The sequence below is a fragment of the Protopterus annectens genome, chromosome 6.part0 (assembly GCF_019279795.1).
Source record: "Protopterus annectens isolate FY-2018-M chromosome 6.part0, PAN1.0, whole genome shotgun sequence".
In the NCBI taxonomy this organism is placed as follows: Eukaryota; Metazoa; Chordata; order Ceratodontiformes; family Protopteridae; genus Protopterus; species Protopterus annectens.
Window position 1 is genome coordinate 793,135,732 of NC_056737.1, and position 27,982 is coordinate 793,163,713.

General features: G+C 41.5%; 1 protein-coding gene across 1 annotated transcript in view; it reads left to right on the forward strand.

The window, feature by feature from the left end:
- Window positions 1-27,982, forward strand: part of LRRC9 (leucine rich repeat containing 9) — a 3,097,114-nt gene that overhangs the window by 2,243,163 nt on the left and 825,969 nt on the right. The window contains exon 25 of the mRNA XM_044073581.1: window positions 13,035-13,143. Within this exon, the coding sequence (XP_043929516.1) occupies window positions 13,035-13,143 (109 nt within the window). The remainder of the gene's footprint in view (window positions 1-13,034; window positions 13,144-27,982) is intronic.

Here is a 27,982-nt window from a genome sequence, read left to right on the forward strand (position 1 = left end):
TGTTTGATGGCTTATCTCTTGTTGGAAAAACTTTTGTATTTCCCCATAGTCTGTTCTGCATCAAACAAAGTCTTTGATCCTCCAGAGGAAAACATTCTGAATACAGCAGCTTGAATCTCATGCCTATTTCTCAGCATTCACTGATTGACAGGTTAAATTTGTTTCTCTTCTGCCTTGTGTACAGTGAATAATCATTTTCCACAAGCACTGTAATCCAATTTTTAATACATTGCCTTTCTGTCACAATTTTGTTAGGAACAACTCTTTCTGCTGGTAGGATTGCATCTTTACTAATAAAAGTCTTGGCTGCTTTCTCATGGTCAGGTTTGGAGCATACACATAATGTGCCCTTTCAGTTAACAAATTCTTCTGTGGAATACTAACCAGTCCAGTTACTTGTGCTTTACAAAATTAATACTGTCTGTTCTTTCCAGTTTCTCTGGTACAGCAGAAAATCTCAAGTTTTCCCTGCATGCTCTTTTCTCTAACTCTACCATTTTTTGCAACAGCTCTTCTTGAGAAGTCTCATACTCGGCCAGCCTTATCTTTATTTTTGACCTCTGATTAATGCAGTTTTATCAGTACACCTGAATACCTGTTTAACACTTCTTCCATTTTTCCAGAATTTCTTCAATTTTTCATTTATTATAATCAGCCCTGAGCACATTGGACTCATTTCCCCCTCCAAATTACTTAAAGCCATGTCTTGTATCAAAGCTGGACTTTAAACTGCTTTTTGGCAGACAGCTGCAGGATTCTTCCCAGTCAGTGCTTTCTCTTCACCTTTTCTACTTGATTTTGTTGCTTTGCTAGCATCCAGGCAGTGTGCTTCCTAGTCAGTAACTGAATTTTACTGAATCAGGGAGAATGACTGGCCCTTATGTACCAATTTCTTTTTTACACTGGAAGAGCCAAATTTAAACTCTTGATCAGTGTGCAGCCATCTTGGAAAGCTCCCATTTAGACATCACTTTTTAAGAAAATTTTACTTAACACAACTGTACTCTCTTTTGTTTTCCAGATAGTCCAAAGATGAAGAGGGAGTAAAATGTTTGAAGCTTATTGTTAGGATGAGTGTGAAATCTGCCCTCCTGTGACATGCCTTATATGTATTGTTCTAAAATATCTGAAAGTCTGTGAGCCAGAGCAATCTGCTAAGTGAATCTGCAACTTTGATCTTTAGTTCTCGGAGATGCCTTGATGTAAAACGGAGAGTTTACTAAAATGACTAGTGCAGTATCATCATGGAATCTGTTAAACAGGAAGGATTTGGTTCCTCCTTATATGTTGACCACAGTTGGCATGTCTCTGAACTTTCAGATTACTCTGAATGAGGTTGTCCTGGAAGGCTGTCACGTCTGTACACAACACTCACTTCTTTTAAGCTGATAAAAAAGAGCTCTTTCTGTCACCATTTACCTTGGACTGATAGAAGTGAACTTCTCAAGAAAAAGCTGATGACTCTTTGTCAGCTGTTACTGAAGCAGTGAAGAATTCAAGGCTGTTCTTTTGAAAATGTTGTTAGGATTTGTCCGCCAAAGAAGATCTTTTAGTAGATGAAAAAATTGACCATGGTCTGTAGGGTATCTAAAGCCTCACTGCATACATTTCTAAAGGTCCATTGTGGTCTTCTCATGTGAAGCCTTTTATGAAAACTAAAATAATGTAAAATGGCAAATCCCTGTTCTCCTACAGGTTACCTTCCTTTTATTCTTTCATATTTTGAAAAGTCTGTCATAATATTTTTCATTTTCAGCAGCATGTTTTTGGAGAGGAACACTTATTTGAAATAATGCTTGGCAAGATTATTAGTGTTTGCTATAAGTGAGGTATATAAGGCTGATTAACTATGGGAATCTGCATTTCATTTGGTACACAGTTGCAGAGAAGTTAGTTTGTACAGCTCAAGAACTATCTCGTGTGTTCAGTAACTTTATCTTTTTTACTGGCTGTTCATACACTGCTTGGTTACAGAAGTGAAATAATAACTTCCATATCTAAAGAACTATATCTCTGGAAGTGAAGAAATATTTTGCCTTAAACAGTCTCTGTGTTTGGAAATAGAGACATATATTTCTTGGTGTAAAATGTCCCAACTTCGACCATGAAGGAAATCTTTTGCTGTGTGGAAATTTAACAAAAAAGTGAACATTTTGATTCCAAGAATTCAGTATATTCCTCTTTGCAAGTGGATTAGATAAAACTTGAAAAGGTATAGTACGCTATATTCCTGTGTGTTGCAGCAGAGGAAATGCCCTTAAGTTATTTAACTCTCTTTTATTGAAGAGGATAAAAGCAAATTAGGGGGAAGTACTAATATACCCCGATACTTGATTGCCCAGCAGGGCAATGCTCATTATTCACCCCTCACCAACCAAGCAACTAAGCAGCTCACCCTACTATTCAGGCATGACCAAAGGGCAATTTCAGGTATACTCTCTAGTCCAGCTGGTGAACCTGGATATCCTGAGGCAATGTTACAACTGCCTCATGTACACAGACAAACCTCTCCTCCTACCACAAAACATTAACATATACGAGAGATGCAATTATATAGCTAAATTGGAGGCTAAGCTCTCTCCACCCAAGACTGGAACAGGCAGTCATGAGGAGAAGGTTAACACTTGCGCCACACCTCCAGCCTCACATAGACATACTAAACAAGCGCTGGCAAAAAATACACATAAATACACAAAATCATACTCAGAGGCTCTAAATAAAAACATGCAAAAGCATCAGAGACCTCCAAAGCAGGCACCCAAAAAACCTGCACCTCCCGTCACAAACCAGACAACACATAAAACTCAAAATCAATGTGCCGCACAATCACAGCCCTTAAGGCAAAATAACATACCTAACACACTAGTAATAGGTGATTCTATAGTCAGGCACACTGACTTCCCACTCACTAGGCTGGACAAGGAGAAGGTTACTGTTAGCTGCCTGTCGGGAGACAGAATCCGCCACATAACACAAGCACTCATGGCACTCCAGAACAAGTACAAATATGACTCTGTCATTGTTCATGTTGGTGTGATTGACCTGAGATATACCTCCCTGGACTACATGAAAAGAGACATGGAAGAGCTCTCTGATCATGTAGCCCAGGTGGATATGACCCTGACCTGGAGTAGCATCCTGCCCTAACCAAAAATGATACCGCAATATAAAGAAAAAATGATCAATTTCAACAATTGGCTAAGCTTCTGGTGTCATTCAAAGGGGATTCAGTGTCTGTCAGCCTGGGACAACATGCTCGACAAGCCTCATTGCTTCGCAAGAGACTGCTTGCACCTGTCACCTCAAGGCTTTCGAATACAGGTCAAGGCTCTTACTGCCCCCATAGTGCCTTTTTTAGGCAAGGCTCCGAAGTCAAACCCACCTCTGTAAACAGCACAAATAAAAAAAATGAGGGCTATGCTACTCAACACCAGGAGTTTAAATCTCAAAATGCACGTGCTCGAAGCACTCCTCAGTATGGAGAACGTCGACATCTGTGCAGTAACTGAAACCTGGTTCAAGGCTCCACAGAGCACCCCAGCACTACTGGACTATGACTCATACCACACATTTCGGCCACAGAACATGGACCAAAGCACAAAAGGAAGGGGGTGTATCCATATTCATCAAGGATACCTACACCTCCAGGGTAGTGGTGCCGTATGATACCTCTGAGATCATCCATGTGCAACTAACATCAGGCAAATCTACAATGCAAATTGTGTCCTGCTACCGATCACCCTCCATGACCCAGGACCACCACTCCGCCTTTCCGGAGACACTGGAAAACATGAAGGTCCTACCGAACACCCTGATATTGGGTGATTTCAATTACCCTACTGTTAACTGGGAAAACTACTCAAGTACAAACTCCCAGGTCCAGCACTTCCTGGAATTTATCAACTCAAATGCCCTGGATCAGCTGGTAAACTCCCCTTCCAGAGGTGAAAACATATGGGACCTGGTCATCACCAACATGGGCGACAGGTGATCCGCACCAGAGGTCAACCCGTCACTGCTTAGATCAGACCATAAACTAATCACTCTGGATGTCCACACCACACCACCACCCCAACCAAGGGAACCACAGTGAAAAACTTTTCTATAGCAAACGTCACTGTATTTAAGACAGGTGGTAAGTTTCACAGCCCCCACGCTAAAGGATAACAGTGTCAGTGTCCAAGATGCAGGAACCTTTACAAATGCACTCTATATGCACCTACAAGGATGAATGGATCGTGCCATCCCTAGCAAAACCAAGACTCCCTCCCCTAAGAGAAGGAAACCAGTCTGGTGGACCCCTGCCATAAACAGGCTATACAATAGGAGGAGGAAACTAGTTCAGAAAAAAAGCCAATCCCAAGAAGGAAAGACATCCCTGATCAGTATCAGTAAGAAACTAAGGCCCCTCATAAAATCATCCAAGGCTAACTTCAAAAGAAAAATAGCCAAGGATTCGAAAGATAACCACAAAGCCTTCTTTAGCTATGTCAAGAATCTAAGTGGCAACTCGCAGATATGCTCTGAGCAAGTGTAAAATAGCACAGAATATACTGAACCTACTGATATTGCCAACATCCTTGCAGATAGATTCAGTGTAGACTTCACCCCCCTCTCACCCCAAAAGGGCCCACAACAGTACCGGAAAAGTGTAGTGTCCCAGAAATCACGGCTGCACAGGGGAAAACAGCCCTTTCAAAAGCCAAAAGCACAGCTTCAATGGGGCCAGATGGTGTCCCAGGCTGTGTCTTGCACGAACTACAGAACAAACTAACTGCCCACCTAAACACACTGTTCAACCTCAGCCTCTCCACAGGCTGCATGCCCATAGAATGGTGCACAGCAACGGTTATTGCGCTCCACAAAGGAGGGGCCATAACTGACGCTGGCATCTATCACACCATAAGCCTGACTAGCCTGGTATGCAAGGCTATGTAGCGCATCATCATGGAACTCATTAACAAAGACATTGGGAACCTCCAAACACTTGACCTGACCCAGTTTGGCTTTGTTAAGGGCAGATCATGCCTACTAAACCTGGTTGACTTCTTCGAGACAGTTACCAAGGCAATAGATGAGGGAAAGGTGGTTCACACAGCCTACCTTGACCTCGCCAAGGCTTTTGACACCATTCCCCACTCAGGAATTATAGAAAAACTCATCAGCCTGAATAAACCCCTACGTCACAAGATGGGTTGTCAACTGGCTTACAGACATAAGTCACACGGTAAGAATAGCAGGTTCCAGGTCCGACTCTAAACCAGTCACAAGTGGTGTCCCTCAAGGCACGGTCCTGGAACCCTACTATTCGGCTTATACTTCTCAGAAGTACAGGCAAATGCAGGAGGACTATGGCTAACCAAGTTTGCCGATGACTGCAAACTGGGAGCCATAATTGTCTCTCCGGCTAACACAGACATTCTCCAAAAGGGCCTTACTGAAACGGACACCTGGTGTCAAAATCATGGTCTCAAGCTAAATGCCATAAAATGCATAGTGATCCAGTTTGGGAAAAACAAAACACCCATGAATTACCACATAGGTGGCAGCCCCCTTAATACAGAAAAGGTAATAAGAGATCTGGGGACCCAGGTAGATAGTAATCTCTCCTTTGACAATCATATTGCCAAAGTAGTTAGGAAATCCTTCTATATAGCCCATCTAATTACTAAAGGGTTCACATCTAGAAATAGAGGTTATAGTTCCCCTCTACTCGTCACTCATCAGACTCATCATAGAGCACAAGGGTCTATATTAGAACACCAACATTTCAAAACTTCGAATGTTCTAATATTGACCCGTATTCAGCAAAAGCTGAACATATCGAAGCTACAGAAAACCAAATTTTTTCCTAGGGAAAGAATTCGGTTGTCCGTTTCTTTTGCTTCTGTATTTTCAGCGCTGTGGTGGAAAGTTATGGGTAGGGTTCAGGTAAATGTAGAATTGAGCGTGGGTTAGGTTAGTTAGGGTGCGGGTTAGGTATGTGTGCGATTGTGTGGACGTGAGGGTTAGGGCTGGTTAGGTGAGTTAGGGTTAGGGCACGGATCAGGTAAGTGTGCGATTGTGTGGACGTTAGGGTTAGGGCGTGGGTGAGGTGAGTGTGCGATAGTGCCGGTCCTTAGGGTTAGGGTTTGGGTTAAGGTAAGTGGATAGTTAGTGGTGTATGTATAGTTTAGTGTAGAGTTAGGTGTAAGATTTTAGGTGTATGTGTGTGGATTGCTGTTTGTTTGGTGTGCTTGTGTTGTGTGTGTGTATTTTGGAACAGCAAATTTTTTTCCTTGGGAAAAAATTTGCTGTTCTGTATGTTCGATATTTTCAACTTTTGTTGAATAGGGTTCGATATTAGAACATTTGAAGTTTTGAAACTTTGGTGTTCTAATATAGACCCGAGTACAATGTCCCAGTTGGGATGTACCTCACAAGACACTTCCAACAACTGGAAAGACCACAAAAGTACCTCACCAAGAGGATTACTGGCCTCAAACATATGTCCTATGCAGCCCGACTGGAAAAACTCCGGCTGTACTCAGTGGCATATCGCTTACTCAGAGGTGATCTCTGCCTGACTTACAAAGCCATGTCCAACTCAGAATTGATGGACATGCTCCACCTAAAGAAATCCAAGTCACTGTGTATCACTCGCTCTAGTGAGCTAAACCTCGCCACAACAATAAATAGAACATGCTGGAGGGATAGATTCCTGTCACAGAGACTCCCCATGCTTTGAAACAAAATTCCTAACTACATTAGGCAGAGCCCCTCACTAACACACTCCAAGAGAAACCTTGACGAGTGGATGGGTAACAGAAAATACACCCCTGGGATCACTTCATTGGCTCTTCTTGACAGAGGCTCAGTTAATTAATCAATGGGGCGGCGAAAGCTGACACACTCTGGCTAGGCTTATAAATGCCCTCGGGCAGATAACCTAGTACCTACCTATGAACCTAAGTAAAGGAATTATTGTGACTTCAGAAATAACGTAATTATTTACCATATTTTAACAAGGGTGAGAGGTTTTACAGAGTCTGTAGATATTTATAATTCTGAACTGAAGAGCCGAACCAAAGACTGAGAATTTGGTGATCTACATGATGCATTAAATGACAGAATAATGTGTGGCATGAGAAAGATACAATTACAGATTAGATAAAGCAACATAATTTTAAGTTAATTAAGAAAAATAGTGACAAGTCCGAAATACACCAGTCATATTGTTATGCCAGAGAGACTGAAGCCTGATGTAGAAAACATTTGATGAGCTGCACAGGTATCAAGGCCACATGATTAGCTGGCATTATGGAGGTTTGTGGGTAGCAGCACTATCTTGAAAAGGTTCTATCTAATATGTCTGATATACTTGTGTCTATAAAAAAGCCTTTATGACAAAATGTAGCTTGAAAAAAGCTATACATAATGCACATCATATTTAAAAATTATTTTCTTAAGCTGTTATTCCTACAGGAGGATGGCTTATAACTGTCATTAAACCAGTGAAACTGCAGATGACATGACAAAAAAAGATATATTTTTTAATTGGGCTAAGATCCCCTGCAGCAATACCTTATTTAGAGAAGTACCCAGCGAGGTGAAAAAAAGTGCTCATGCTAATGAGATCTTGTAGTACAGCCAATTACTTTACAAATATTGGACTGTTCAGGTAGCTCGGATTAGGAAAGTTGCATTCCATAAAATGCCATTCATCATATGGTAGTTCTCCCAAATAAGACAGTGGTTTTTCAATTAGTAGTGAGTTAGAAAGTCACAGAAGCCATGATCCTGTACAACTGACCAATTGCGGTTGTTTATGGGTCAATACTATTTACATATGCACACAAGAGATGTGTTCATATGGAGAATGAACTGTTGTCAGTAGTTTATGGATATGAGAACCTCTGTGATTGTGTCTACAGTAAAGAAGTTCAAATGAAAAACAGCAGATTCTTACAAAGAATATTCAGAAAGTCTTTCTTCAAGGTGTCTGCTAGGTTGTAGAGTATATTGCATATTTTGCTGAGACATGATCTGAAAGTGAAATACTGTCCAGGCAAGTAAGCACATAGCAGGTATAATTGTAGAGCTTATGTATCAAAATCTGACAGTGTGGATGAGCCTTCATGGGCTTGAGTCAAAGAAATTAAGAGGCTGAACTGTTGGGATTTTTTTTTTTCCATCTTGTGAAAGGGGAAAGAGATTCCTTTTTGTTTCAAGTTTTTTTCCTTGTAAACATCATCAACACCAGCAAAGGCAAATCTTTCAAATCTAATTATGAATAACATTGATTTAGTGGGAGACCAAAGTAGGTCTTTACCGCTGCTTGGCTGTTTCTTGCATGATATTAAAATATTCCCTAGCAAATATTTTGCAGCTGAAAGAGGGAGCAGCATAACTTGAGTGATGGTGAGTGTTTCTCCCATAGAAAAAGCTTAGTTGGTTGCAGAAAGAGTAGGTTACCTCAGGGCATTCAAAATTAGCCATCTCAAATTGTTTTTGATAGCCCTGATGTTGGTACCAATGAAGATGCTTGTTTTATTTTAAATGTTAAAAGCACAGGAGTCAGTAGAGGCAATTTAGGTATTTCAGAGTTTGGCTTTCAACTCCTGTTTTTGGCAGCCATGAAGGTTAAAAAAAATATTTTTTGACAAAGCTAGTAGAGGATTTTCTCTTTTTGCCAGACGCTATACTGAAAGAACTATTTCATTTTTAATTTCTTTCTGACTTCTTGTTCTTTGCTTCTTTCTTATCACCAGGTTCCATTTTTGCTAAATTCTTTAGCATTCTAAGTTTAGAAATTTGTTTTCTCTTAAATTTTTTATAAAAATGTCAAGTGTTTTCTTAAGATAAAAAGAGAAAGCTTTCCCATGCCATAGCCTAGCAGGTTTACTACACTACTAATTACTAAACTACAAATTTATCATCAGATTCATTTTTCAGATCATAAACAAAACAAGGATTGATGTGACAATCCTTAAGTGCCATTTGCCTATCATAGGCATAATTACTTACCTTAGTTCTTGATAAGAAAGGTAATTTTATTTGTTGGGCGTGCTTTCATCTACTGAACAGATTACTGCTGGAATCTCTTGTAAATGATGATGATATCTGATCACTGTCTTCTTTATCTTTCTGTCTTTTCTTTGCAACGTTATAGTTTCTTTGTGCCATCTGCTGAGTCACTTTCCAGAAGCTGTTAGAGTGCCTCTGATGCCTGTTTCCTATTGCAGCCCCTTTCTTAGCTTCTGTTTGTCAACCAATATTTCTTCTTAGCCTGGTATCTTTTCTGTGTCTATTTTTCCCTGCATTCCTTTCTTTTGATAACTTTCTCTTCTTTTGCATTCCACCACCAACTTTATTTATTATGTACCTTATTTCCATACTTGGCATGGCCACATATCTATTCTATAGCATTTATACAAACTGTTTTGAGACATTGCCATTCTTCAATTTCACCTATTTTATTTTCCTGTTGAGATGCTAGTGCCCTGAATATTTCCTTGAACAATTGTACTTTTGTTCCATTTGACTTCCAGGGCTTCAAACTAGTATCTGGTGACCTTAGAGTCTTCTCTGACTACTGCTTGCAGCTGGTTGTGGCCACCAGTGGTTTCTGCTGTGGGCCAGCCTTCACTAGGATGACTTTGTAATTTGCAATCTTCAATTCTACTCCAGTGCCCTTTCCTTACTATAAAAAAGTCTACTTGAGTTGCATGTTGACCTCTCTTGCATGTGATTTTGTGACCTACTGGCATGGCAGACCACATGTTGCCCACTATAAAGCCATTTGATGAACAGAAGTCTAGAATGGCTTGTTATCCTTTATTCTTGTTGCTTCACCCATATGGACCCAGACAATACTCGTATCTTATTCTCTCTGTCCCAATATGAGTATTCAGGTCTGCAACTGAGATTGTGTTGGTACGGTTTATTTTCATTTATATAAATGTAAGATTGTCTGTGTCATATGTGATAATTTAATAAAGCTGTTCCTTGTTTAAAAATTAAAAAAAAAAAAAAATATATATATATATATATATATATATATATATATATATATATATATATATATATATGCATATATATATATATATATATATATATATATATATATATATATATATACACGTTTACCATCATAAGGTCGAATGCAATCATGTCTAATGTTCATTTGATTGAAAAATAACATCTAAACCTAAAACATTGAAAGAAAAAAATGTCGAAAATAATTTAATTGCAAAAGCAATTGGATCACCTTTACTATTTTGCAGGGGGGGCTACTCCCCCGTGCACCCCACACCCCCCCTACTTAAATATACCAACTCCAAGATCGCACTGCAATGTGAAAATGGGCAAATTCAACATTTTGAGTTTAGAATAAAGTTATTTCAACTTTTCAATTAATGAATACAGAGTTTTCAGCCAATTCATGTTCAACCATTTAGCATAAGACCTTATGATTGCAAATCATATACATACTAACATATGTATATATATATATATATATATATATATATATATATATATATATATATATATGAGATTGTGACAAATTAGGTAATGCCAGCCCAGTTATCTGGAATTTTGTAAATAGTTATATGTCATTTGTGAATATCAACATGATTCATATAAGATGTTTGTGTTACAAATGTATTAGAGCTGTATGTCATATAATATGGTTTGTACAGACGTGTGTGCTGAAGAGGTATTTTACAAAGTGCTGTTTGAAATGTATCCACAGTGTACCCTGCTGGAACAGATCAGAAATGTACATACACTGTTGTGACTTTTTAAATGTATGCATTTTAACAGGGGAAACTGGAACACAGGAGGTTAACTTGCAAAACTTCAGAAAAATAGCTGAAATTAAATCACTTTGACAGCAAGAGACAGGATGCTGTACTATGGAGCTCTCTGTGTTGTCTTAAGGAGAAATAATTTATTTGAGACTGTCCTGCAATGTCGTTTTAAATATTTCCTGTGATTTTGAACTCTGCTGTCAATGTAAATATATACTGAGTATTTTTTTTGTTCTTTTAATATTTATTATTAAATATATTTACATCTTTCATTGTGGCTGATCTGTCTAGAGATATTTAAGTTCTGAGAATACTTGCATATTTATTTGCTGACACTGTATAGACCACTCCTACTAGCCTTGCTCTTGGTCAAACTACCATGTGTATTAATAGTAACATTACACAGTAAGATTGGACACCCTATTTTAAGAGCCTTAAAGTAGCTGATGGCAATGATGGCTACCATATAGTCTGGGCAAAAGGGGGCATAGCTAGTAAACATGTGCCAGCCTTTCGCAGGTGTGTGTCTAAATCAAACCTCAAAGATTGTATGTGTCAGCTACCTAGGCAGGGACACAAAGCACTGGTTGGACAGTGAGGGTGCTGGAGGTCTTGACTTGGCCACTCAGCTGAAATCTCAGCTCTATAACTGTGCCAGTGGAGAGTTTTAATGGGGATCTGGAGAAAGAAGGAGAAACCAGCCCCAGACTGACTGTGGTCTCTGTGTGCTCATAAGGGAAAATGCACTTGATGCAGAGAGCTGCGTCTGGAAGTACTGTGTCAGTACCTTGTCATCCTCCCAGTGTACGTCCCCCACTGCTGCCAGTGGTGAGGATTGAGGCTGCTTGATTACTTGTCCAGTGGTGGGGCGTCACAATGATCATTCAGGTCCTCCATTGTCAACACCAACTCATGTTGCCCCACTTCATGTAGTGGACTGTGCAACAGCTGCCTGAATGCATTTTGTAACTTGCTGTTACTACCCTACTGTGGTCATAAGCTGAGATTATGAATACTGCCTTATCTTTACACTGAAGTCTGATTTCCATGAGTCTATCACTAATTAGGATGACATCCCTATCCACCTTCAGAAGACTCTGCCTCACTATAATTCCCTTATCATTTCTAGTCTGTCCTCCCCCTGAGTAGAAGACTCTGGATCCCAAGACAAATGGCTTTGCTGCACTACCCTTCTACCTTGCCTTCTTGATACACAGAATGTCCGGTCTTCTTATTATCATGCCCCCACTTCCTAGCTGCATCCTGCTGGTGAACCTGTATTCAGTATGTCAATCCTTTGTTTTGACACATTCATTTTTTTATGTCCAGCTTTCACTCTGCAGTAGTATTTTAGATAACTCAGGCTGGGCAGCTAGACACCAGCCAGTAAGTAAATTATTGACTCAGGGCTGCTGGGCTTTATGGTTTCACACACTAACCAGATGGGGAATGCGGGCCCTTTCTCACCATTAACATGGGCCCTGGCTTAGGTCAAAGTAGGCCGTGTCCTCAAGCCACTTATCACTGGCAAATACCTTGCCACTTTTTGATGACAGCACCCAATGTAACCAAATCACCTAACACCGGGTTTTACACCATGGAGTGGGTAGCCCTAACATGGTGCTCATTTTGTGTTCTGTGCTCTTCTTTCTAGAGGATACTGTGCACCACAGTTGATGCCTAAAATAACTGATCTTCACAACCCTTCTCCCATTAGGCACCACCTAGATATGTGGTCTGCTAGCACATCTGTTAAGGTTAACCTTGAGGCAGAAACACTCGGTGTGTTTTTGGAAGGTGGGAGAGATCTCACGCAGACATGGGGAGAACATACAAAGTCCATATAGGTAGCGGGTGGAGGTCAAGATCAAACCCTCCATCTTATGCTTAAGAGGCACCTTTGCCATTATGCCAACAGTGTCCAACCTGTAAGTCATTTAATATGAGCCATTTACAAAAATTTGTTTGAGAAGAAACTGGGAGAGCTGGAGTTCAAGAGAAGCAATGGGATATTGCATTTTATAAGAAGGGTAGTGAAGGCATGAAATATCATTCCAGTGATTAAGGGCACTGTGATATTATATGGTTTCAGGCAGACTGAGAATAAACTGACGGGTCACATGGTTGTTTTGATAAGTATCCACTCTATATTAATAGTTCCATAACAGAGAGGAAACATTGTTTACTCAAATATCAGCATTTGTGATTGTTTTTTATACTAAACATTTTTTTTTTCTGTAGAACTGTGGATTTATCACCTCCAGAACAGTTCACAAATTTATGGAGTGTTAACCTTGAGCACAACAATCTTACATCTTTTGGTAGTTTAATCTTTCTGCCTAATGTTAAGGTGAGTTTGTCACTAAAAAAATCAAAGTGTTTTTAAAATCATGCATGTGTAAATCCCTATGACCATTTTCATTTTTTGGAATACAGTGGGGTAGCCACGCAGAAAATATGTGCCCTTGCTTTAGATGTTGGAGTATAATGTGTGAATGGAAAATATTTGGTGGTGTAACCACTGATAAATCCTGAACAGTTTTAAGAAAACAGAAAAGTGGATGTACATATCTGTGATAAAGATCCTTTTAAACACAGAAAGTCTAAGCAGCAGACCTAACTGCATCCCCTCTTTATGGTTCTGTAAATGAAGACTACAGTAGCTGAAATTCATTCAGATAATAGTATCAAAATATGTTCGATAGAAGACCTAAAAGTATTTAAACATTATTGCATCCTTATTGTATGGCATTTCCAGACCATCACTTTCTGAAAGATAACAAGTAGTCTATTTCATTATTTTTAGTATGGGTTTTTGTTACCAGTGATACTGTTCCCACTCCTGAGTATACATGGGTGCTAGGACTGGAATAAAAAGCAGTATAAAGTCATCAGGACACAGAAATATTCCTACCCACAGCGTTATGCCAAGTTCAGGGGGAGGTTGGCCCCCCATGGTAGAAGGAAGTAGCAGTCCTCAAAAACAGATAGGCTATGCAAGAGGCATAGAGATGATGGGTTAAACTTTTAGGGATAAGGAAGAAATTATGTATTATTACTATTATGTAAGAATCCTAAAATTTCCAGAAAAAGAATATATAACAAGAGAGCAATTAGAGGAAAGGAAAACTGTTAAAAGCTATAGATAAAAATGTAAATTTGTTACTGCAACAGATCGAGGAAAAACATTGTCTAGATGAAAAAAAAAAAAAAAAAACATTGGCCTGCCTGAAAAAAATAAATGACAGAGGAAGTGACAAAATATAAGTAAAAAAAACAAGGTTTTCATATATTCATAGGAGATTACTAGGCTAATGGCTTAAGAGTCCATACAAGCCTAGCCAGTATAACCTGATTATACCAAAGATATGGCCCTTAGACGCAAGAGAATGGCATGGATTTGTGCCTATGCCTTGTGTATTTTACAGATTGTCCCTGTCCATAAGGGACATAGACACTACCCAGGTGTGAATTTGCTATTCCCTATCCATTGATCCAAACTGTGTTTGAAGAGGGCGAGGGAAGGGCTCACTTAATGTGAATAGGAAGCCTGTTCCAAAGGGGCAATCTCTGAGACATATATCTGTCTCTCCAGCATGTATTGTTTGAGTCACTGACTAAGTTTAGATCCCTAGTCTGGGTGACCCCTCATGCTGTTTGACTTGTAGATGTGTAGCAGCTCCATCAGGACTGGATTTGAGAGTGCTTTGTAGGTCAGGCATAGGTCACCCCTTAATAGTCAGTAGTAGACGCATAGAACATTTGTTTGCAACCCTGTATTTTCTTTGTGAGGAACCTTTGAGGTTGCACCAGCTGCTTTGAGGGATAGGTACAGCGGGACTATAATTTCCTGGGACCTGTATGCCATACCTTTACTTGTAAGTTGTGCAACATAGAAGGATTTCCTCACCACTGCAGACACTTGGCAGTTAGACTTTAGGCTACTATATCTCTCTGTACCTAGATCTTTCACCTCTAAGTCTACTCTTAGGGGTGTGCTATTGATGTAATTTGCAAGTATATTTGACTTCCCAAAGAGTTTGATGATGCATTTTTTTTTGCATTTAGTTTTAGGCCATGGTTCTGGCTCCAGTCTTTTGTCTCATCTAGAATCCCCCCCGAAGGATATCTGCATCACATTCAGTAATTGTCCCCAGCTTGCAGTCTTTGTCATCCAGAGGCCTTCCACATTAGCCTTGACTTCAGAGATGCATATTTTGAACAGAAGATGTCCTTACATTCACTGCTGCATTATTCTTAACAGATGGGATTCCCTGCTGTGGAAGTCCGAATGTCTGGCCAGTCTACCAAAGACTACTTGTTGCTTTTAAAAGGTATGCCAAATGTCACCCAAATGCTCCTTGCATAGCATAGGGCATAAAGGTGACATTCAGGCCTACCATAATCAGAACTTCTCTGCTACCAGTCTGAGCGTATCTTTTTACCATTTGTCTGTTTACCTACATCTGTTTTCTGCTAGTTGAATGCATTTTCATTCTTCAGTGACTACCTATGCCTGCTTGCTGACTTCTATTGCAGTTGCAGATAAGTGCCCTATTAGAGATTTTGTTTTTTCTTACTTTTTTATGCTCCTTTAGGCTTATGGCATCCAGGAAGGGTAAATTCCAGTGTGGAAGAGAGATTCTCCGTAAAGACCACCACAATAAGTTTCTTTTTGTCTAGGAGCTTCTCATGACCATATGTCTTGTTCTGTTTGTCAGGCGTTCATTCCAAAAACCCTTCACAGTAGACTTTCTTCCCTTTTCTTGTGTCTTGACAACATATCCTCAACCATACCAAATTCCTCGGTAAATACTGGTTTTGAGGGAAAATATTGGGATGCCACGAATTCCTGAGTGGCCCCTTTAATTTCTGAATTTCCTGGGGGGGGGGGGGTTAAGTTCTTTTTTTTTTTTTTTTTACTCCTGATGTCATCGCATGCAGGGCATGTGCGATGATGCTAGGCTCACGAGGCTACCCAGCCAATTTAAACCAGACTGCCTTCAAGAACATCTTTCTCCTCCAGGTAAAAAATGTTAAAAGTCTGCCTTAGAGCACATCTTCCTTCTCCTCCAGGTAAAAAATGTTAAATATAGAGCTTATATGAGCTTAACGGCAGAAGATACATTTACTGATTAATGGCATTTGAGCTTAAAGACATTTCCACTACTTTTTGTGGATGATTTAAAATTATATAGTTCATGAGATGAGGATCTGAAAGTACAACTACAAATGGTTAAAGCTTTCTTGGGTGATATAAGAATGACACAGTCTTGATAAAAGCAACATTTATAAAAGGAAAGTTGTGGCATCAAGAAAATATCAACCTGGGAGAGGAATGTGATATAAAGGAATTTGAAAAGGTTGGGTGTATAAATATCTGGGACAAGATTAAGGGTTTACAATAGAACAAAAACAGATAAAAGCAAAGGTTAATAAGGAATACTTCAGAAGACTGAAGCTAATATTGAAAACTGCTTTGACATGTAGGAATAAAGTCCAAGCTATAAATCAGTTTGCTCTTCCTGTTCTGATTTACAGCTTTGGTGTTATTGACTGCCCTCAAAACATATTAAATCAGTGGGACAAGAAAACAAGAACAATGCTTCTTGCTTATAAATGTATAAAAACAGTGTGTACCAAAATTATATATTCTTTGCTCTGAAGGAGGTTTGGGCCTCCTCAAAATAAGCTACATGTATAGATCTGCTGTCATGGGTCATCATAGATATTTGCTGACCTCATCAGATACAAACATTGTGAAAGTTCTAAAGCATGAAGTGAAAACATCTAAGAAGTAATTTTTGCTTAGTTTAGCAGAAGCATTTCAGAACAAAGTAGGAATGGAAATCAGAACAGAAGTAGGCAAGAATCAGGCTACAGCTGAAAGCACTAGAAAGTATAAATGGAAAATGACCAGAAGAAAAGGAAAGTTAACAGGAAAGTCCACAGATATATGGCAAGTACAGAAAACTTGTGCAATAACCTCATGTTGGCCAAGATTTAATGCAGCAGGAGTGATTATGGAGAGATGAATTGAAGCCAGACAGGAGGCTGCTAATGGTGGCTGAAGACAGTGGACTGTACATACTGATTTACAAAGTCCATTAAAAAAGTGGGAGAAACAGACAAATGTAGGTTTTGTGAAATAGGATTTGAAACAGTTGCACATATCATTGCTATACGCGTGTCTGAGGGTCTGTATACTTAAAGCACAATAATATGGCAAGACTGTTGCGCCAGGGATTGTGTTAACACTATAAAATAGCAGTAGCTGCGAAACATTGGAAATGTAAGCCACAAAGCATTATCTATAATGAATTACATTTATATGCCATGGAATCACCCATTACCAACAGTTCAAAAATACATGCAGTAAAAACAGATATAGTGGTACAAGAAAAAAAAGCCCAAAGTAGCATTGATCATTGGAATTGTTGTACCTAGCAATTAGTGTATTTCGTATGGGAAAACACAGTCTTCAAATATCAGAATTTGCCAACAAAACTTAAATACGCCATCAGTACATACAACCTCATACAAACTGCAGAAAGAAGCAATTCTGGGTACATTATGGGTGGTAAGAAGAGAACTATTGGTCAGCATCAAAGATGAAACAATACTAATTTCATTAACTTTAATTATGTAGTGACTTTGAAATGAGGTCCATTCCTGTCAAGGTATGCAAAAAATTTAGAGAAATTAGCCTATCATAATGTGAAGCTCCATTAGCATCATTCAGTGTGAGTCACTTATAAATGCAGCAGCTCAACATTGTTAGGAGGCAATTGGTTTGACACTTTGTTGGCTACTAGTCTGTTTTTTCTTTTGTTTTTTTGTTCTCTGTTGCTATTTTTTTGTTTTACCTGTGTTACATTGAGTCGTTGTATAAGTTACGTTTGACTGATTTTTCACATCATTAAGCATAACTTGAAAGAAGTAAAAAAAAAGGAAAAAAATTGCAAAGGAGCAAGCCTGCCTTCCCCCTACCCCTTTACTTATTCACACCCAGTTTCATAGCTGCATAGCACTGGGAATGTTAAAAAAAAATGCAGTGCACCCTTATCCCTTTCAGTGAGCCATGAAGAAAAACAAACAGAGAAAATGCCACTTGTTCAAATTGCATTCATCAGAATATAGGATAACAACTTTTTTTTTTTTTTTGCTAAGAGAAAAAACTCATTTCAGTTTCACAGAATAACATTTGTGCAATAACTTCCACTGAAGTTCACTAAAAACATGTCTGCTGTAGAAAAACTCACCCAAAGACTTTTCTCAATACGTTCATGTCTGGGTTCTTTACACAATAATCATAATTGATCAGTCTCCAATCAGTATCTTTATCTCAATCAGAGGTACCTACCGTATGGAAACAATCTCACATCACCGTCTTGTCACCCATATCCAAAATTCTAGAGAGGGGTATCCATCAGCAGGTAATGCAATATCTGTTGCAAAACAATCTTTTAACCAAAACCCAAAATGGCTTCTGACATAGCCACAGCACAGCTACAGCCATATTATCTTTTACAGACACCATAAACAAGGCCAGAGATGCAGGATGCTATACAGCCTCAGTATTCCTAGATCTCTCCAAGGCCTTTGACACAGTATCTCACCCCTTACTATTAAACACACAATCTAACTTAGGCTTCTCACATAACACAATAAAATGGTTTCAGAGCTACCTCAAGGATCATAAACAAGCAGTAAAATGGTCCAACGAACTCTCACCCTCTCTCCACAACCCTACTGGAGTCCCTCAAGGCTCCATCGTAAGACCCCCACTCTTCAACATTTTCACAAAAAACCTTCACACTGCCTTTCTCCTGGGGACCCTCATTCATTACACTGATGATTCCACCATAGTCTGTACTGTTCAATCACTACCAGAACTACTTAAAAAAAAACTCAACAGTCCTTTACTGCATTCGAATTCTGGCTAAGAAATGCCCAGCTCTTTCTTAATCCAAAGAAGAGAAAACTAGTACTCTTTCATTCCAAGAACACCTCCCCTGTCACTGATCATGTCAACATCCTTGCATCTGACAACACTGCCACAGAAATAGTGCAGAAAACCAAACTTCTAGTAGTTATCATTGACAATAAACTTTCATTCGACCCCCATATACAGTCAGCAAAATATTAAGAAAATTCATCAAAAGCTGAGTCTCTTATATAGAAACAAACAATCTGATGTTGTTAATCTTCGTTCATTCCTTACTGATGGGTTAACGGTTCTGTCCTCGGAACCAAGCCAGCCTCATACTAAGCTCGCGTCAGCCAAAACCTCTCGAGCCAAGATCCTACCCAGAATGCTCTGCTCCCTGGTACCTCTAATCTCATTTGCCGCATTGCTGTACAGCTGTCAAGCCACTCTCTCTCAGCTAAGTGAATAATTTTTTTGGAAGTTTCTATACTGTTAGTGCTTAAAAAGTTTTCAATCAGTTACTATCTCTATACTCCTACCCTATCGTAACTTTAAGACTCTCTTCCTATTGTTTTTCTTCCCTTTTTATTACCCTTTTCTTACCTCTGAGGTAATTCTTCATTGCCATCGTTGGTAATCCTTCCTTTTTCTCCTCTTACCCTTCTGGATAGTTTTCTTAACTCCTTGATACTGTCGTTCTTCTCCACATCATTATGTCGGACAAGAAAAGTATTGTTGGTTTCAAACAATGTACAGAATGTGGCTGTAAGTTACCACTTTCTGATGGCCATGATTTATTTGTCTATTGCTTGAATATCTCCCACCTTTCAGTGGATCCCCCGTGTGGGATTTGTAGAAATATTTCGACCAGGACTCTCAATGAAAGAAAGAAAGAACAAGTTAACCTTGAAAGGCCTCCTTAAAACTCCTTTCTGTGAGGCTATCTCTGAGTCAGAGGGTTCACCCCCTCCTGCTAAACCCAGTAAGAGGCGCTCTTCTTCTTCCTCCTCTAGGACGCTCACTTCATCTCCCTCTGAAGATTGCAAGGAGTCGTCTCACAAAAAGGTAAAAATTTCGAGCCTGGCGCTGCCATCTGTGACCCTTTCGGCCACAGCCTCGGCACTGCTGCAGTTGATTCTTGCTCCAGCTATGTCCTCTTTATCGCCACCAGCACCGGAGATCCCGGTGCAGACACGTACAGCTCCGACAGTTTTGTCACAGCCTTTATTGGCACCATCTCTGCAGGTACAGTCTCCTTTGGCACTGTTGGTGCAAACTCATTCATCCCCGAGTTTGTCGATACTGTCCTCTACGGTGCAGACACCTTCAGCACCGACATGCTCTTCAGTGCAGCCCTTTTCGGCACAGTCATTACTACCAGTGCAGACACCTTTCTCGATGGCACTGTACTCATCGGTGCAGACATTTACCGCACCACCCTTTACAGTGCAGACACCTTCGACTTCTATGGCGTTGCCTTCATCAACGCAGATAACCTCAACACCATTCTCCTCAGTGCAGACACCCTCGGTTCCGTGCTCTGCACCACTCGAACTAGCAAGGACCAAGCATTCTCCTTCCTTGGATCCTTTTGTTGGTAGCCAATATAACCATTTTGTAGAAAGGCCAGAATCACCTTCAGATTTCTCTATGAGGTCGACCAGGAGCCTCACACAACAAGATGTGCTGCAGCTTGTCGACCACTTGCTTGTGGCCAGAGGTCTCACTCAACCATCTTAAGTTACATTCCCTCTGCCAGGTGACCATATTTCTCCACAGACTCCAACATACACTCCTCCTTCGACTTCCACACAAGCATCGAAGCCCCTTCCTCCAACAGCAGCTTCCCTCCCTCCGACCCCAGTAGTGGACCTCACTTTGGAGCCGGAGTCATCCTTGTGGCCCTCGGTGGACTGGGCATTGGGCTGTTCTCAGGCTAGTGGCTGTGCCATGCGGGAAGACATTCTTGATTCCATGCTGATTTTTTCTATGGCACCCTCCAGGAACCCTCCTTCCTTCACACTCCACAGCCCTCTTGAGACTCCTGGTCTGTGGGTTGGCTCATTGGAGTGGGGTATGACCCCGGTTCGGAGGTTGTAGTGCTTGGTTCCAGGCTCCCATCCCTCTTTGGGTGGTCTGGCCTTCCAGGCCGTGGAGAGGGCACTTGCCTCCACTGGCAAACCCCCCATGTCTGAGTCTTCTCCCCTCTCTGTGCTGCAGCTGTCGCAAGCCAAAACCACCGGACACTGGGCACAAGGGCCTCAGGTTTCTCCCCCTTAGGAGACCCCCTGTTTGCAATCTTCCCCAGAGATCCCCACTGAGGAAGTCCCTCGCAAGGTTTCGTGCAAGAGGAAGCACATGGACTCCACTGAGGAGTCTTTGACCGAAGGGATGGACTTTGATGACGGGGAAGGGTCCCCAAGGTCACCCTCTGATGGGGTGTCCTTTGGTGACATCCCCGAGATCCTAAGACAAAGGGGTGACTGGAAGTCCTCCATCCCTTCCTCTGGCCCCCTACCTCCTGGGTTACCCCGCCGGCCGATGAGCTTGTCCAGCTCATCGTACAGTGTGCATGGAAGGCTCCTGACACTCTGGAAGCTATACCGCGGAGGCCTGGCAAGATTTTATCTCCCCCAGCTGAGCATCCCCATTGGTCAAAAGGTCTTCCAGTAGATGCCATGGTGGTGGTAGCCGCAACCAAGAAAGACTTGGCAGAAGAGAGACAGACTGTCCATCTACCCGACAATGAGTCTCAGGCAATAGACAGACTCGGGAAGCATGTGTTTGCTTCATCGACCTTCGCCGAAAGATCCTTGAACTACTTGGCACACTTTACAAGGCTCCAGAGGGACCTTATCAAGCACTTCTCTGAAATCTTGGCAGGATCTGTTTCTGATGAGATCCGTGACAATGTAGCTTCTCAGATAGTGACCCTAGAATCCATATCCAATTCGTCAATGCGCCTTATTTCACACACAACGGAAGGAGCGGCAGGCACAGGTATAGTCACGAGACGACATGCCTGGATGCGCCTCTATGACTTTATGGACTCCTTTAAGGCTTCCTTTATGAACGCCCCCATTGAGGCTGCTTCTTTGTTTGGCCCTAAAGTTAAAGATACCCTGGCAAGGTGTGAACAAGATGGCAAGACCCTGTCTGCCATTATTGTGCGACACTCACCTCTAGAAGTGGTCAGGGGTCATTTTTCCTTGTAACCTACTGCCTAGCAAAGCATAACCACCGATTCTTGGGTACAACAGATAATATCCAAAGGCTATCACATCCCCTTCCATCTCTGTCCCACCTCATCCAGAGACTTACCCGACATCCCACCCATTCAAAGGGAAGTAGCACCACATGAAATCCAAAAGCTGCTACAAAAAAGAGTCATCCAAACGGCCCCCCCAGACCAGATAGGATCTGGTTTTTACTCAAGGTTATTTTTGGTGCCAAAAAGATGGGATTGGAGATGGATTCTGGATATCAGTACACTGAACAAATTTGTAAAAACAGATAAATTCTGGATGGTCACGGTTCAGTCTATCCTTCCTCTTCTGGAAGAAGATGATTGGATGTGCTCTGCAGATCTTCAAGATGTGTATTACCATATGAAAATGGACACGCTCAAGAAGATACCTCCGCTTCCACATAGGAGCTAATCACTACCAAATTCGAGCACTGCCCTTTGTTCTCTCTACAGCCCCTGAGTGTTCACCAAATACATGGCAGTGGTCATTGCTCACCTGCGACTTCAGGGATTCCAGGCATTTCCATACCTAGACGACTGGCTCCTCACCACCCCCACCAAGCGTCTACTGGAAGAAGCCCTAGACTACACTCTTCTCACAGCACAATGCCTGGGAATCGCTATAAACTGGGAGAAGTCCAAGATGACACCACCACAATCTTTAGAATTCATTGGGGGTTCTGTTGGACACGAGGAATTGCAGAGCATCTCTTCCAGATCACAGACTTCAAAGAATAGGACAAGAGGTTCAGCCACTACTCTGTCACCACAAATCTTCTGCTCAGTCCATACTCCAACTCTTGGGGTCAATGGCAGCCTCGATCACCATTGTTCCTCTGGCCAGATTCCACATGAGACTTTCCAGTGGTTACTCTCGACTCAGTGGTACCCTCTACAACATCCTTTGTCCTTTCAGATAAGTGTAACTCAGAGATGCAAGCAATATTTGCTCTGGTGGATGTCTCAAAATCCTTAATGGTCTAGCCCCTTCAGTCCCCATCAGCCAAAAGCCATGGTGGCCACGGACGCCGCCCTGATGGGGTGGGGAGGGTATGTCAGGGAAACCCGGTCCAAGGCACCTGGTTGGAGATTGAGGCCCTTTTGCTTATTAATGTTCTGGAACTGAGGACAGTGCTGTTAGCGTTGCAAGCATTCTACTCCATCCTTCTGTCAGGGACTATGGCAATCCGATCAGACAACATGTCGGTGGTCTGGTACATCAAGCTAAGCAAGCACCAGATCTTATCCATTATGCTGAGAGGCCTTGAGAATATGGCAGTGGACGATAGCTTCCAACTGCTTTCTAATTGCAACACACATTCCCGGGAGCTCCAACGTGATAGTGGACAAATTGAGCAGGTGCATTCTACAACCTCACAAGTGGTCCCTCAATCCTGTGATAGCGGCAAGAATTTTCAACCGCTGGGGCCAGCCTTGCTGTGACCTAGTCACCTCCCCAACCAACTACAAGTGCAGCAACTATTTTGCCCTGATATCCCCCACAGGGGCAGTCACTGAGAGACGCTCTAGTCCATGCTTGGCCCTCATGTCTGCTTTATGCTTATCCTCCTCTTCCCCTCATCTCCCAATTTCTGAAGAAAGCATGGCAGTTTAAAAGCAAAGTGATTCTCATTGCTCCATATTGGCCTCGACAAGTTCGGTTCCCCTTCCTCTGGCCTCACCTGCTAGATCGACTATGGATCCTTAATCCATCCCCAACATTGTTATCCCATCCGCAAGGTCTGACTCACCACAATCTAACAACCCTGAAGCTGACAGCTAGGTTTCTCCACTTCCTATGATTGCCAGGCAGGATAACCTCTCGTCACCGGTGCACAATATTCTTATCGTATCTCATAAATTGTCCACCAGACTATTCTATCTCAGCAAATGGAAAAGGTTTTCATTATGGGCAGTGAATAAACAATTAGACTCCTTGTCAGCACCAGTTTCGGTGGTTTTAGATTACTTATCACATCTTTTCCAGTCTGGGCTGTCAGCCTCTACTATTCGTGTTCATTTAGCTGCCATTTCTAATTTCCACATTGGTTTTCAGGATTTTTCGCTCATGTCACATAGACTCTGTAAGACTTTCTTGAAGGGTGTTTATCACCTAAAACCTCCCTTTAGAGAACCAGTACAACCTTGGGATTTGGCCTTGGTTCTACAAGCCCTAATAGCTCCCCCCTTTGAACCTGTGTCTTCATTTGATTTAAAGTATTTCTCTTGGAAAACTTTGTTTCTGGTTGCAATCACATCGCCCAGACGTTTGTCAGAACTTCAAGCCTTATGCATCAAACATCCCTACCTTATTTTCCGTAAGGAAAGAGTATCACTGAAAACTAATTCTTCCTTTTTACCTAAAGTGGTGTTAAACTGGTCTATCAGCCAGTCTATTGACCTCCCTGTATTTTTTCCTAATCATTCTAACAAGGAAGAGTATTGCCTGCACTCCCTGGATGTTCATAGGCAAATGCAATTTTATCTGGACAGAACAAAATCTACCTGTAAATCAGACCAACTATTTCTGGCCTTTTCTGGACCAAGACTAGGTCATCCTGTCTCAAAAGTTACATTGGCGTCATGGTTGAGAAATTGCATTACCTTTATCTACAACAAAAACAATATCACCTTGCCTCACAGAGTGAAAGCCCATTCTACAAGGTCTATGGGAACTTCAGCAGCTTTCCATGCTTAGGCTTCCCTCAATGATATTTGCTCAGCTGCGAAATGGGCCAAACCTCATACTTTTATCCTTCATTACAAATTGGATTTGGCCTCCAGAGGTAGAGCTTCTTTTGGCTCCATGGTGCTCAGGAATGTCCTTGCATGAGGGCCACCCAGGGATATGGGTAGCTGGGGACTCTGTCCCATCAGTAAGGAGTGAATGAAGATTGATAACATCAGATGAAGTTATGTCTTACCATAACATTCCAGCTGTGTTGTTGATCTTCGTTCATTCATTACTCCCCACCCTCCGTCCCCCTCAGGAGGTTCCTGGTTGATCTCATATACTCCTTTATTGTAGGTCTGTTATGACCAAAGGTAGCCTCTACTTTTGTGTATCAACTTGCAAACTCGATCTGAGGTAATAGGGAGCAGAGCATTCTGGGTAGGATCTTGGCTCAAGCGTTTTTGGCTGACGCGAGCTTGGTATGAGAACAGCTCGGTTCCTAGGATGGAACTGATAACCCATTAGTAATGAATGAACGAAGATCAACAGCACAGATGGAACGATATGGTAAGACATAACTTCTTTTTTTCTTTACTGCAGCAACCAAAACTACCCTTGCAAAAAACATTTTTTACTTCCCCCCTCCTTCATGGTGCCCCTGTCCTAACTAACTTACAAACTTCTACTATAAGCAAGATGGAACAGTGCTACAACAATGTTGCTTAGTTTGCCACAAACTCTAAATATCACACACACCACTGTAAATCACTCCTAGAACTAAACTGGCTTGAACTCCCCAACCAGCTTGCCTTTAATCAGCTATCCACATTGCACAACCTTATTTTCAAGCCTACTGCCTGCCCTGCACTAGCCAGTCTAGTCACACCTTACACACCAAATTGATCCCTACAATCAGAAGACAAAAATCTCTTAGCTATCTCAAAACCCACAAGAAAACCAGATCACTCTCTGTATTCATATTCTGTCTCTATACTTTGGAATTCACTACCTCTAGCTACCAGGTCTGTGCCTGGCCTAAACCAGTTCAAAGTCTCTTTAAAAAATCATCTCAAAATGACACAGCTCTGCTGCAGCATAAAGCCTGCCTGATGCTCAGCCCTTCCTCCTCTTCCACACTAGCCTCATCCTACTCTTCTGTCACATTTCAGTCCTTCACAGTCTGCAAGATCCTAAGGCTCTTCTAACTCCTCTGTTTCTATTCCATATCCTTAAGCTACTGTTCGGGCTGTATTGCTTCTATTCGTTTTGACTCTCTCACTATCTTTCTGTATCACTAACGTTCTGGTTACTATTTTCCTAACTGAAACTAACATTCTATTTATTTATTTATTTATCTGTCTTTTGCTCATGTACTATAGCCAGTCAATGTCATACATTGCACTACCTACATACTATATATTTTTTGGACACTACATGTATAGTGAGAGTGATTGTCTATAATGTTTTTAATTCTATAGAATCATCTAGATGTGTAGTATATATATTGTAACACTGTGTAATATAGTTTGTTCTTTCAACTTATTTTGTATAGTATTTCTAATGTGATTTGTACTGTATTGGCTTTTACTGTATTCTTTATTGTACTGTATGTGGAGCTTTTCTCCCTGGGCCTCTGCTGAAAATGGGTTCTGTAGACCCAGTCAGACCACCCTGGTAAACAAATGTCAAATAAATAAATAATTGCAAATGACTCGCAACCTCACCAAGCCGCCTAATACTGGAAGAAGCCCTAGACTACACTCTTCTCACAGCACAATGCCTGGGAATCGCTATAAACTGGGAGAAGTCCAAGATGACACCACCACAATCTTTAGAATTCATTGGGGGTTCTGTTGGACACGAGGAATTGCAGAGCATCTCTTCCAGATCGCAGACTTCAATGAATAGGACAAGAGGTTCAGCCACTACTCTGTCACCACAAATCTTCTGCTCAGTCCATACTCCAACTCTTGGGGTCAATGGCAGCCTCAATCACCATTGTTCCTCTGGCCAGATTCCACATGAGACTTTCCAGTGGTTACTCTTGACTCAGTGGTACCCTCTACAACATCCTTTGTCCTTTCAGATAAGTGTAACTCAGAGATGCAAGCAATATTTGCTCTGGTGGATGTCTCGAAATCCTTAATGGTCTCGCCCCTTCAGTCCCCATCAGCCAAAAGCCACGGTGACCACGGACGCCGCCCTGATGGGGTGGGGAGGGTATGTCAGGGAAACCCGATCCAAGGCACCTGGTTGGAGATTGAGGCCCTTTTGCTTATTAATGTCCTGGAACTGAGGACAGTGCTGTTAGCGTTGCAAGCATTCTACTCCATCCTTCTGTCAGGGACTATGGCGATCCGATCAGACAACATGTCGGTGGTCTGGTACATCAAGAAGCAAGGGGGCACCAGATCTTATCCATTATGCTGAGAGGCCTTGAGAATATGGCAGTGGACGATAGCTTCCAACTGCTTTCTAATTGCAACACACATTCCCGGGAGCTCCAACGTGATAGTGGACAAATTGAGCAGGTGCATTCTACAACCTCACAAGTGGTCCCTCAATCCTGCGATAGCGGCAAGAATTTTCAACCGCTGGGGCCAGCCTTGCTGTGACCTAGTCACCTCCCCAACCAACTACAAGTGCAGCAACTATTTTGCCCTGATATCCCCCACAGGGGCAGTCACTGAGAGACGCTCTAGTCTATGCTTGGCCCTCGTGTCTGCTTTATGCTTATCCTCCTCTTCCCCTCATCTCCCAATTTCTGAAGAAAGCATGGCAGTTTAAAAGCAAAGTGATTCTCATTGCTCCATATTGGCCTCGACAAGTTTGGTTCCCCTTCCTCTGGCCTCACCTGCTAGATCGACTATGGATCCTCAATCCATCCATAACATTGTTATCCCATCCATGCAGGGTCTGACTCACCACAATCTAACAACCCTGAAGCTGACAGCTAGGTTTCTCCACTTCCTATGATTGCCAGGCAGGATAACCTCGTCACCGTGCACAATATTCTTATCGTATCTCATAAATTGTCCACCAGACTATTCTATCTCAGCAAATGGAAAAGGATTTCATTATGGGCAGTGAATAAACAATTAGACTCCTTGTCAGCACCAGTTTCGGTGGTTTTAGTTACTTATCACATCTTTTCCAGTCTGGGCTGTCAGCCTCTACTATTCGTGTTCATTTAGCTGCCATTTCTAATTTCCACATTGGTTTCAGGATTTTTCGCTCATGTCACATAGACTCTGTAAGACTTTCTTGAAGGGTGTTTATCACCTAAAACCTCCCTTTAGAGAACCAGTACAACCTTGGGATTTGGCCTTGGTTCTACA